The sequence below is a fragment of the Entelurus aequoreus genome, linkage group LG02 (genome assembly GCF_033978785.1).
Source record: "Entelurus aequoreus isolate RoL-2023_Sb linkage group LG02, RoL_Eaeq_v1.1, whole genome shotgun sequence".
Classification (NCBI taxonomy): Eukaryota; Metazoa; Chordata; class Actinopteri; order Syngnathiformes; family Syngnathidae; genus Entelurus; species Entelurus aequoreus.
In genome coordinates, this window is record NC_084732.1 from 81,277,231 (window position 1) to 81,291,057 (window position 13,827).

Below are 13,827 nucleotides of genomic sequence, written 5' to 3' on the forward strand. Positions count from 1 at the left end.
TTTCATCATTGATGGTGGTCGGTAGTAGTGGGTTTCAGTAGGCCTTTAAAAAAGGAAGTAAAATAAACTAACCGTAACTGTAAACGGGTTCATTGTTTTATCTACCTGATTGGCAGGATTATGTAGAATTTGACTGCCTCTGAGGGGACTTTTGTTAGTGCTAATGTTTTGATTCTTGGCCTGCTTCAAACGGGTCATATTATGATTTTTTTTTGTACATTTAAAATACTTCCCTGTCAATCAATGTTTATTTATATAGCCCTAAATCACAAGTGTCTCAAAGGGCTGTACAAGCCACAACGACATCCTCGGTACAGAGCCCACATACGGGCAAGGAAAAACTCACCCCAGTGGGACGTCGGTGAATGACTATGAGAAACCTTGGAGAGGACCGTGTGGTCTACATAACATGTGATGGTGTTTCTTTGGTCAACATTTTGCCTGGATTATGTTTTACAGACCCTTCTCAAGCCGCTTTCTTATTAATAACTGTGTTTTCTCCCCGCCATCTTTGTTGTACAAACCCCAAAACCGGTGAAGGTGAACAGGCTAATTTGGAACAGGTGGGTGCCATGATTGGGTATAAAAGCAGCTTCCATGAAATGCTCAGTCATTCACAAACGAGGATGGGGCGAGGGTCACCACTTTGTGAACAAATGCGTGAACAAATCGTCCAACAGTTTAAGAACAACATTTCTCAACGAGCTATTGCAAGGAATTTAGGGATTTCACCGTCTAATATCATCAAAAGGTTCAGAGAATCTGGAGAAATCACTGCACGTAAGCGGCTGAGCCCGTGACCTTGGATCCCTCAGGCGGTACTGCATCAAAAACCGACATCAGTGTGTAAAGGATATAACCACATGGGCTCATATGTTGCCATCCAAGCAACGTTATCATAGACTCCCCTGCTTATTTCAGCAAGACAATGCCTAGCCACGTGTTACAACAGCGTGGCTTCATAGTAAAAGAGTGCGGGTACTAGACTGGCCTGCCTGTAGTCCAGACCTGTCTCCCATTGAAAATGTGTGGCGCAATATGAAGCATAAAATACCACAACGGAGACCTCCGGACTGTTGAACAACTTAAGCTGTACATCAAGCAAGAACGGGAATTAACTCCACCTGAAAAGCTTCAAAAATTGGTCTCCTCAGTTCCCAAATGTTTACTGAGTGTTGTTAAAAGGAAAGGCCATGTAACACAGTGGTAAAAATGCCCCTGTGCCAACTTTTTTGCAATGTGTTGCTGTCATTAAATTCTAAGTAAATGATTATTTGCAAAAAAAAAATGTAGTTTCTCAGTTCGAACATTAAATATCTTGTCTTTGCAGTCTATTCAATTGAATATAAGTTGAAAAGGATTTGCAAATCATTGTATTCTGTTTTTATTTACAAATTACACAATGTGGCAACTATACTGGTTTTGGGTTTTGTAGCTTTTAGCCCTTCCACAGTGAATATACTGACAGATATAAGTTTGAACTATACGCTACTTTGTGGAGGATGCATGTTCATGTACGAGCCAGTAGGCCTGGGCCGATGTTCGATAAGTCAATTAACCGGATGATAAATAAAAATAAGTCTGTTATCAAGCCTCAGTAATTTCCATATGTATGCGTTGATACGGTTTTAGCAGCTGCGTGCGTTTGTACGACAAATACATTGTAGTAATGGTAACCACTGTAAAACTAAAATGCTATCTGTAACATGAGTATAGTACCAAAATATATTACTCTAAGATGTGTTACTAGAAAATTGGTTTTATAATGCTATAAAACTAAGTTAACATGCATCAAGTACCAAAATATGACTGAGGTCAATACCTACAAAATTAGCTCAAAAAAGCTAGCATGCTAAAAGGCTATCTGTAACATGAGTAAAGTACAAACGTATATAATACTCTAAGATGTGTTACTAGAAAATGTGTTTAAAATGCTAGAAAACTAAGTTAACATGCATCAAGTACCAAAATATGACTGAGGTCAATACCTACAAAATTTGCTTAAAAAAAAGCTAGCATACTAACATTAGCATGCAAACAGGTATCATTCGTCAAGTAACAAAAAATATGAGAAAAAAATTGCAATTAAGGCTAGCATGGTAACACTACAATGCTAGTAATCAAACAATAGCTTACTGTTTGCGTTGTTAGTGAAATACCAAAATATATGACACTGAGCTGTATGCCTGTTAAATTAGCTTAAGAAAAGCTAGCATGCTAAAATGCTATGTGTAACATGAGTAAAGTACCAAAATATATTACTTTAAGACGTGTTACTAGAAAATATGTTTAAAATGCTTGAAAACTAAGTTAACATGCATTAAGTACAAAAATATGACTGAGGTCAATATCTACAAAATTAGCTTAAAAAAAGATAGCATAGTAACTGTGGATGTTGCTCTCCTGGGGCCTGGTAGTCTGGGTAACAAGTCTTTTATTTTCGTATAGCGGTAGGGTTTTGCTTTCCAGCGAAATGTCTCTCAGTCTCATGCGTCCGCTCACCAGCCACTCCAACCACGTGTCTCGTCCTGGCTGCTGCTAATAAGGGCGACAGGTGATTAGATAACAATCCCCAGCTGGGCAATCTGCTCACCTGCCACTGTCTACGAGGCCGGTCCTTACGCACCCCGCTCCGCGGCAGGCCCGCGGACCACGCCCCCCTCCACGCTAACATTAGCATGCGAACAGGTATCATTCGTCAAGTAACAAAACATATAAGAAAAAAATTGCTAAAAAAGCTAGCATGGTAACACTACAATGCTAATAATCAAACAATAGCATACTTACTGTTTGCGTTGTTAGTGAAATACCAACCTATATGAGTTGTACACCTGTTAAATTAGATTAAAAAAAGCTAGCATGCTAAAATGCTATCTGTAACATGAGCATTAGCATGCGAACAGGTATTCTTCATCAAAGTAACAAAATATTTGACTCTGAGGTGTGTACCTGCAAAATTAGCAAAACAGTAATACAATGGTAATGATTGTGCCACGGGTCGTTACAAATGTTGCCAGGGGCCACATTTTGGACACCCCTGCTTTGCACCAGTAGAATCTTCTTCCGTTCGACGAAATGACACACGGATTAGAATGCCACACACTGATAGCTCATCTTGTCTCTTCAAAACATTTCCAGCATGTGATTTGCTATCTGTGCGATGCATCAGAGGTTAGTCATGCTGGTACTCTTCAAAGCGCCAGACTGCCGAGTTTGGCAGCTGCGTGTTCGTTCCTATAGCCTTCCTAATGTGTTCCTGCAATGAATAATGTGTTATGAATCCCGCTTAGCTCATACGAGCACCTATTTCTATTTTTTTCACATTTCAGATGAATGCGTCACAGAGGCTCATTTTAACAGGAGTATAGTGTAGGAGACGTAATATTCACTTGTTAGCCATGGGAGTACAGTAAATATCAGGCCAATAAAAGTATTGTTTAATGAGCATTATGGCATCAAAAAAACATTTCACCAAAAATTAGATTGAGATAAATCCTTTTTTTTTTTTAAAGAAACCAATTAATACAACTCACAAAAAGTTTTGCTTTTGTTTGATCAAAAGTGAATACCGTATTTTCCGGACTATAAGGCACACTTAAAATCCTTTTTTTCCCTCAAAACTCGACAGTGTGCCTTACAACCCGGTGCGCCCAATCTACGGAATAATTCTAGTTTTGCTTACCGACATCAAAGCAATTGTATTTGGTACATGGTATAATAAGTGTGACCAGTGTGGCAGTCAAACATAAGAGATACGTGTAGACTGCAATATGATGGCAATATGACTCAAGTAAACAACACCAACATGTTATATGTTCCATTGAAAATACAGAACATTACACATGGCGCTCAAAAATCTATCAAAATGTTTTAGTACGACTTTAGTAAACTATGAAGCCACACCACTTAAAGGATTGTCGGCGCATTAAACATACGAGTATTATTATTAATACATATTATCTGGTGTTTTGTTTCACAATATTATGCAAAAGCAACTTTTCTTACTTTCTGGTACCTGCTGATCTGTATTTGGGATCTGCATAAACCCTGAAAAATTGCGCGGGTCCGCCTTTGTAGTCCGTGCCGACACCGTAGTCGATAAGCTTCTTCTTTTTCTCGATCTTCTTGTTCCTCCGCTGTTGCCATTTCTAATATAAAGTAGTGTAACGTTCTTACTTATATCTGTCAGTAAACTCGCCATGAAAGCGCTAAAACATACCGGTGTAGTGAGTTTACATTATTCACCCAAGGAACTTTAGTTATTAGACAGTTCTGGTCGAACGGTTTTTCACGGGACACATTTCCGGCTGAGGAGATGCTGCTCCGTTATTGATTTAAGTAAAGTCTGAATGTCATTAAAACAGTTAGCGCCATCTTTTGACACTTCTTCCACTCCTGTCCTTTGACCAAAGAACCACCATTACATGTTATGTAGACCACAAGGAAGTGTTTTACATTTAGAAGAAAAAAAAAGACTCTTTTAATGCGCCCTATAATCCGGTGTGCTTTATATATGAAAAAAGATCGAAAATAAACCATTCATCGGCAGTGCGCTTTATAATCCGGTGCGCCCTATAGTCCGGAAAATACGGTAGTTTGAAATTGTACAGTATCTTACTCTTAGCAAAAGTAATATTTATTACAAAGTACCGTATTTTTCGGACCATAGGGCGCACCAGATTATAAGGCGCACTGCCGATGAATGGTCTATTTTTCATCTTTTTTCATATACAAGCTGCACCTGATTATAGGGCGCATTAAAGGGGTCATATTATTTTTATTTTTTTCTAAATGTAAAACACGTCCTTGTGGTCTACATAACATGTAATGGTGATTCTTTGGTCAAAATGTTGCATAGATTGTTTTACAGATCATCTTCAAGCCGCTTTCTGACAGTCGCTTCCGGGTGCGCCGTTTTGTGGGCGGTCTTATTTACGTGGCTCACCTTCGGCAGCGTCTTCTCCCCGTCATCTTTGTTGTAGCGGTGTAGCGTGAAAGAACGGGAGTGGAAGAAGTGTCAAAAGATGGAGATAACTGTTTTAATGACATTCAGACTTTACTTAAATCAATAATGGAACAGCATCTCCTCATCCGTGGCTCACTAGTGCAATAACAATGTCCTGTGAAAAAACGTCCGAGCGGAACTCTCTAATAACTAAAGTTTCTTGGGTGAATAATAAAAAACTCACTACACCGGTATGTTTTAGCGCTTTCATGGTGAGTTTACTGACAGATATAAGTAAGAACTTTACACTACTTTATATTAGAAATGGCAACAGCGGAGGATGAATGTCCCATAACAAGAAGATACAGAAAAAGAAGAATCTTATCGATTACGGTATCGGCACGGATTACAAAGGCTGATGCGTGCAAATTTTCAGGATTTATGCAGATCCCAAATACAGATCAGCAGGTACCAGAAGGTAAGAATAGTTGCTTTTGCATAATATTGCGAAACAAACCGCCAGATAATATGTCTTACCTTATACACACACACACACCATAATAATACTCGTATGTTGAAGCACAGTACAATCCATCAAGCGGTGCGGCTTCATAGCTTACCAAAGTCGTACTAAAACATTTTGATGGATTTTTGAGCGCCGTGTGTAATGTTCTATATTTTCAATGGAACATATAAAATGTTGGTGTTTACTTGAGTCATATTGCAGTCGACTCATATCTCTTATGTTTGACTGCCGTCTACCGGTCACACTTATCATGTCACCATGTACCAAATAACATAGCTTTCGAGGTCGGTAAGCACAACCAAAATTATCCCGTACAAAAGGTGCACTGTCGATTTAAAGGATTTTAAGTGCGCATTATACCGTAATTGCCGGACTATAAGCCGCACCGGACTATAAGCCGCACCAGCTAAATTTAGGGGAAAATACAGATTGCTCCATATATAAGCCGCACCCGACTATAAGCCGCAGGGTTTTGATGTGTAATTACCGTAGTATATAGGGGTTTCTGCTACCACGGAGGGGATTGTCGGGACAGAGATGACTGTTTGGGAACGCAAAGCGTCCCATTTATCAACAATAAATCTTTCAATCATTCAATCAAACTTTCACATCTTTGACATGGCGAACAGCATTCGTGCAGAGTACAAATAATACAACGGTGCAAAGTAATACAAAGTGCTCGCCTGTACGTTATCAAAATAACCAGCCTACCGGTATATGAAAAGTCAGTCTTTAATCATTGTGTCATCGTCTTCCTCCTGCGTACTAAAACCACCGAAATCCTCTTCGTCGGTGTCGGAGAAGAACAGGCCGTATATAAGCCGCACCGTTGTATAAGCCGCAGGGACCAGAACGAGGGGAAAAAGTAGCGGCTTGTAGTCCGGAAATAACGGTAGTCTGTAAATACCGTTTATTATTTGCCTTATTTCAATGTACCATTGCTTCCATTGGCTCGTGAAGCTGGGTAGAACTAGAGCAAAAGTCCTTGTGTGTGCGTGTGTGTGTGTGTGTGTGTGTGTGTGATGGTCTCCCCCTTAAGTTGCTTTTGCACCGGTCATAGCCACTGGCCTCTACTTTTTGAAGCATGTTTGACAAATGCGCAGCCTGTTATGTGGCTTCCCTTGACACTTTTTCTGCTCCAGCTGAAAGACTCTAATTTAGCCTACCACACACACACACACACACACACACACACACACACACACACACACTCGAAGGAGATAAAACGTGAAGCGCAAGTTGGCTTTGTAGTCCAACTTAACGATGGCTCAGGATTCTGTTTGTTGTCAATGTTTTGGTCTGCCTGATTAAGTCCCATCATAAAGGTTCAAAACCAGGTGCAAAAATGACTTATTAGTTAACGCCGAGAAATAATCGGCAAAGAGGATCCTAGATTAGGGTGTTTCTTTTTCCCTGGAGAGGGTCTGCAAATAGGGTGAGGAGGAAAGAAGAAGAAAAAAAAGGTCGGGAAGGGCTGAAAATGAGAGGGACAGCTTTAGGGGAAGTGTGATGAAGGGATGTTGAAAAGAAAGGAATGGGGGGGGGGAAAGGAAGGAGGGGAACAAAAAAAGAAAGAGGCCATTAATTTAGTGCGGTGGGAGGGATCTGAAGGTTACTGAGATCTCTCTGCCAGGCCCTCCTGGGTTGACTGATGCCTTTGTGAAGGGGCCAGAAACCGCACACACACATATACACGTACAGACGCGCACGTATGTACACATGCACGCACAAAAGCATCCTGCACTCATACGCCTTCCAAGAAAGGTTGTTGCATAAAACAAGGTGGTCATTAATGTACTATCAAGTGAAACAAAAACAAAAAAAATGCTTTATTATTATTGCCTTTTCCTGAATAATATTAGACAATTTGGCAATCTGATGTGAAATTTTATTTTATTTAATTTTTTTTTTACGCCCATGTATTTTGGAATATTATTTTCTGTGTGCAAATGGGGGAAAAAAAGCTTAATATAACAATGCAATATCAAAGGAAATGTGGGCAAAGCATAATAATCGTGGAGTAGGGTTGTCAAAAGTATCAATGCCGAGTTGATACCAATACAATGATAAACCGTAAAATGATAAACCGCGGTAAAACTTCCCCGTTACCCGTGACCACAGATGATTCGCTCAAGATGATCTCCTGCTGTCCCCACTATGGACTGGACTCTCACTATTATCTTAGATCCACTATGGACTGGACTCTCACTATTATCTTAGATCCACTATGGATTGGACACTCACTATTATCTTAGATCCACTATGGACTGGACTCTCACTATTATTCTAGATCCACTAGTGACTGGACCCTCACTATTATCTTAGATCCACTATGGACTGGACTCTCACTATCATCTTAGATCCACTATGGACTGGACTCTCACTATTATTCTAGATCCACTAGTGACTGGACTCTCACTATTATCTTAGATCCACTATGGACTGGACTCTCACTATCATCTTAGATCCACTATGGACTGGACTCTCACTATTATCTTGGATCCACTATGGACTGGACTCTCACTATTATCTTAGATCCACTATGGACTGGACTCTCACTATTATCTTGAATCCACTATGGACTGGACTCTCACTATTATCTTAGATCCACTATGGACTGGACTCTCACTATTATCTTAGATCCACTATGGACTGGTCTCTCACTATTATCTTAGATCCACTATGGACTGGACTCTCACTATTATTCTAGATCCACTAGTGACTGGACTCTCACTATTATCTTAGATCCACTATGGACTGGACTCTCACTATTATCTTAGATCCACTATGGACTGGACTCTCACTATTATCTTAGATCCACTATGGACTGGACACTCACTATTATCTTAGATCCACTATGGACTGGACTCTCACTATTATTCTAGATCCACTATGGACTGGACTCTCACTATTATCTTAGATCCACTATGGACTGGACTCTCACTATTATCTTAGATCCACTATGGACTGGACTCTCACTATTATCTTGGATCCACTATGGACTGGACTCTCACTATTATCTTAGATCCACTATGGACTGGACTCTCACTATTATCTTGGATCCACTATGGACTGGACTCTCACTATTATCTTGGATCCACTATGGACTGGACTCTCACTATTATCTTAGATCCACTATGGACTGGTCTCTCACTATTACCTTAGATCCACTATGGACTGGTCTCTCACCATTACCTTAGATCCACTATGGACTGGACTCTCACTATTATCTTCGATCCACTATGGACTGGACTCTCACTATTATGTTAGATCCACTATGGACTGGACTCTCACTATTATCTTGGATCCACTATGGACTGGACTCTCACTATTATTCTAGATCCACTATGGACTGGACTCTCACTATTATCTTAGATCCACTATGGACTGGACTCTCACTATTATTCTAGATCCACTATGGACTGGACTCTCACTATTACCTTAGATCCACTATGGACTGGACTCTCACTATTATCTTAGATCCACTATGGACTGGACTCTCACTATTATGTTAGATCCACTATGGACTGGACTCCCACTATTATCTTAGATCCACTATGGACTGGACTCTCACTATTATTCTAGATCCACTATGGACTGGACTCTCACTATTATTCTAGATCCACTATGTAAGTTGTATTAATTATGTTTTCATGTCTTTAAACACTAAAATATTTTCTTCAAATGGTGCTGTCTTTGTTAATTTTAGCACGTTAAATTGGTGAAAAACCAGGAGCTTCGGGGGGCATTGCCCCCCTTTTCCCCCCACCAGGGCACCGCCCTGGACCTGGCTGGGGGCCTTCGTCCCCCAGACCCCCGGAAATTTTTTCAGTCTTTTTCATTGTGGTCAAATCACATGCCTGGTTATAAACTTACACTACCGTTCAAAAGTTTGGGGTCACCCAAACAATTTTGTGGAATAGCTTTCATTTCTAAGAACAAGAATAGACTGTCGAGTTTCAGATGAAAGTTCTCTTTTTCTGGCCATTTTGAGCGTTTAATTGACCCCACAAATGTGATGCTCCAGAAACTCAATCTGCTCAAAGGAAGGTCAGTTTTGTAGCTTCTGTAACGAGCTAAACTGTTTTCAGATGTGTGAACATGATTGCACAAGGGTTTTCTAATCATCAATTAGCCTTCTGAGCCAATGAGCAAACACATTGTACCATTAGAACACTGGAGTGATAGTTGCTGGAAATGGGCCTCTATACACCTATGTAGATATTGCACCAAAAACCAGACATTTGCAGCTAGAATAGTCATTTACCACATTAGCAATGTATAGAGTGTATTTCTTTAAAGTTAAGACTAGTTTAAAGTTATCTTCATTGAAAAGTACAGTGCTTTTCCTTCAAAAATAAGGACATTTCAATGTGACCCCAAACTTTTGAACGGTAGTGTAAGTTCAGGAATGTTTTTTTGCGTGTTTTTGTTCGTGGACACATTTGTGCAAATGTACACAATCAGTGAGGTGCCGTGGGGGGGAAAAAAAGAAAAACTGAAACAGAGGCGAATAAATCAACTGTCCTGCTGTAGAAAGTTGCATGTTGTATCTCAAAGGGAATCTAACGCGAGAACATGACTGTGCTTGTCCACACATGCACACATAGGCAGGATTATAAATCCTCCTCACGCTGAGGACACGCACTACCTAAGGTCATACTCTGTGTTACACATGAATATTCCATCAGACATTATATCATAGCTGTTCATTGTAAGTTGATTTGTGTGGTTTTTTTGTACTCCCTGAACAAGTTGCACAGCTCAGACCATGTTACACACACACACACACACATCTACTACTCTGCTTGCATGCCAGCAGACTGGGGTAGATCCTGCTGAAATCTTATGTATTGAATGAATAGAGAATCGTTTTGAATCGGGGAAAAATCGTTTTTGAATCGAGAATCGTGTTGAATTGAAAAAAAAAAATCGACTTTGAATCGAATCGTGACCCCCAAGAATCGATATTGAATCGAATCGTGGGACACCCAAAGATTCACAGCCCTAATATATATGTGTGTATATATATGTATGTGTATATATATATATATATATATATATATATATATATATATATATATATATATATATATATATATATATATATATTGGAACAAAGACGATACAACAATCCAGTCATGCAACATACTGTGTGTGTGTGTGCACACACACACAGATACATACATATATATATATATATATATATATATATATATATATATATATATATATATATATATATATATGTATATATATGTATATATATATATATATATGTATATATATATATATATATATGTATATATATATATATATATATATATATATATATATATATATATATATATATATATATATGTATATATGTATATATATATATATATGTATATATACATATATGTATATATACATATATAGTGTGTGTGTGACAATCATTGGTACTTTAACTTTAACTTTATATTTGGGTTGGTGTGATCTAAAGACTCGTAATCCGAAAAGTTCACAAATAGAGGGGTTCATAAATCGAGATTCCACTGTACATGTATTTTAAAGGGAAAGATGTCCGTGCACGGATTCAAACCCAAACATCGTGACTCTGAAGCAAATGTGCAGTATTTCACATTGTCGACCCAATGATTGTTTTGTTTTATTGAGCTGGTTGTGGTTTGACTTGTTGTTGTTGTTGTTGTTGCATGAATTCTATGTTTTTTATGAAAGCTGTCGATTAACATTCATCGCAACCTAACTTGTCCTTTTTTATGTCCGTGTGTGCAGGCGTGGACGGCAGTGCGGAGTGTTCTTGTGGGAGGAACCACTTCACGTGTGCAGTCAGTGCGTTTGGCGAGTGCACCTGCATCCCGGCTCAGTGGCAGTGCGATGGAGACAACGACTGCGGGGACCATAGTGATGAAGATGGATGCAGTGAGTTTGCAATTTTTCCCCCAATTATCACACCTACTGTTATTCTTTCCTATTTTATTTTACCATTATATCAATCATTTCTTGACTTTACATCCGGTTTGCAAAACACTCAGGTCGAACTGCAACGATGAATCGATTAAATCGATTAATTTGATTAGAAAAAAGCTTTGATTGATCATCTGTTTCTTCGATTAATCGTTTGAGTGTAACTAATAAACATGTATAAAATGCAAATGTTTATAATTTTTTGTATTTTATTTATTTTATTAAAAAAGTATTTTTTAAATATTAATACACAAGCTAAAAGCGCAATATCAATGTTGATGATATGAATTGATTAAACAAAATAATGAGGGTTATGGCAAGCCAAGAAATAATTTATTTCAGCAATTTTCTCAAAAATATGTATTAAGGCTATAAAGTGTGTTTTATACAATTACTCAATTAATCAAATGGACTAATTCATAGATTACACAATTACCGTATTTTCCGGACTTTAAGGCACACTTAAAATCCTTTTTTTTCTTCTCAAAACTCAAAAGTGTGCCTTATAACCGTGCCTAATGTACGGAATAATTCTGGTTTTGCTTACCGACCTCGGAGCAATTTTATTTGGTACATGGTGTAATGATAACTGTGACCAGTAGATGGCAGTCACACATAAGAGATATTTGTAGACTGCACTATGATAAACAAGTAAACAACACCAACATTTTATATGTTCCATTGAAAATATAGAACATTACACACGGCGCTCAAAAATCTATCAAAATGTTTTAGTACGACTTTGGTAAGCTATGAAGCCACACCGCTTGATGGATTGTAATGTGCTTCAACATACAAGTATTATTATGGTGTGTGTATAAGGTAAGACATATTATCTGCCGTTTTGTTTCGAAATATTATGCAAAGGAAACTTTTCTTACCTTCTGATACCTGCTGATCTGTATTTGGGATCTGCATAAATCCTGGAAAATTGTGCGCGTCCGCCTTTGTAGTCCGTGGAGACACCGTTGTCGATAAGCTTCTTCTTTTACTCTATCTTCTTGTTATGTGACATTCATCCGAAAAATACAATAATCGATTAATTTGATTTGATTAGAAAAAAAGCTTTGATTGATAATCTGTTTCTTCAATTAATCGTTTGAGTGTAACTTATACAAATGTATAAAATGAAAATATTTATTATATTTGTATTGTATTTATTTTATTTAAAAAATATGTTTTTATATTAATACAGCCCAATATCAATGTTGATATGAATTCATTAAAAAAAATAAATGAGGGTTATGGCAAGCCAAGAAATCATTTATTTTACCTATTTTCTCTGAAATACGTATTAAGGCTATAAAGTGTGTTTTATACGATTACTTGATTAATCAAATGGACTAATACATAGATTACACATTTACTAAAATAATCGATAGCTACAACCCTACTCTCAGGTGAGTTTAAAAAAGGCCGGCAGCTATCGATTATTTTAGTAATCAAGTAATCTATCGATTGCAATTTCGGTAGACATTTGGTGTAAAGGCCGAAGAGCCAAAGCTGAACTGAAATGCTAACCGTTAGCTGGCCAGATAGCGTCAAGTAACAAAAAATATAGGAAAAAATACTTAAAAAAAGCTAGAGTGGTATTACTACAATGCTAATAATCAAACAATAGCATACTTACTGTTTGTGTTGTTAGTGAAATGACACAGAGGTTAAGTTGATTGATTGATTAAAACTTTTATTAGTAGATTGCACAGTACAGTACATATTCCGTACAATTGACCACTAAATGGTAACACCCGAATAAGTTTTTCAACTTGTTTAAATCGGGGTCCACGTTAATCAATTCATGGTATTCATGGTAAAGTTAGCTTAATAAAAGCTAGCATGCTAAAATGCTATCTGTAACATGAGTAAAGTACCAAAATATATTACTCTAAGATGTGTTACTAGAAAATGTGTTTAAAATGCTAGAAAACTAAGTTAACATGCATCAAGGTCAATATCTACAAAATTAGCTTAAAGCTAGCATACTAACATTAGCATGCGAACAGGTATCATTGATTGATTGATTCGTCAAGTAACAAAATATTTCACTCTGAGGTGTGTACCCCCAAACTTAGCCAAAAAGCTAGCATGCTAATAATACAATGCTAATGACTCTGCCACGGGTCGTTACAAATGTTGCCAGGGGTCACATTTTGGACATCCCTGCTTTGGACCAGTAGAATCTTCTTACTTGTAGTTTAACTAAACTATTATTTTTTTGCTTGCCATAATCTTGCTTTCTCTAGTTGCACTGTCGACATGTGTGCATTGATTATTATATTATTATTATATAATATTATTATTATTATAATATAATGCATATGTTCCTTGACTGCACTTAAATGTAGATTATATGTAGAATATATTTATATTATTTATATATTTTATA

The 13,827-nt window shown here is 37.7% G+C and overlaps 1 protein-coding gene across 1 annotated transcript in view; it reads left to right on the plus strand.

The window, feature by feature from the left end:
- Positions 1-13,827, plus strand: part of LOC133639760 (low-density lipoprotein receptor-related protein 4-like) — a 284,058-nt gene that overhangs the window by 112,101 nt on the left and 158,130 nt on the right. Inside the window, exon 2 of the mRNA XM_062033354.1 lies at positions 11,250-11,396. Coding sequence (XP_061889338.1) covers positions 11,250-11,396 — 147 coding nt within the window. The remainder of the gene's footprint in view (positions 1-11,249; positions 11,397-13,827) is intronic.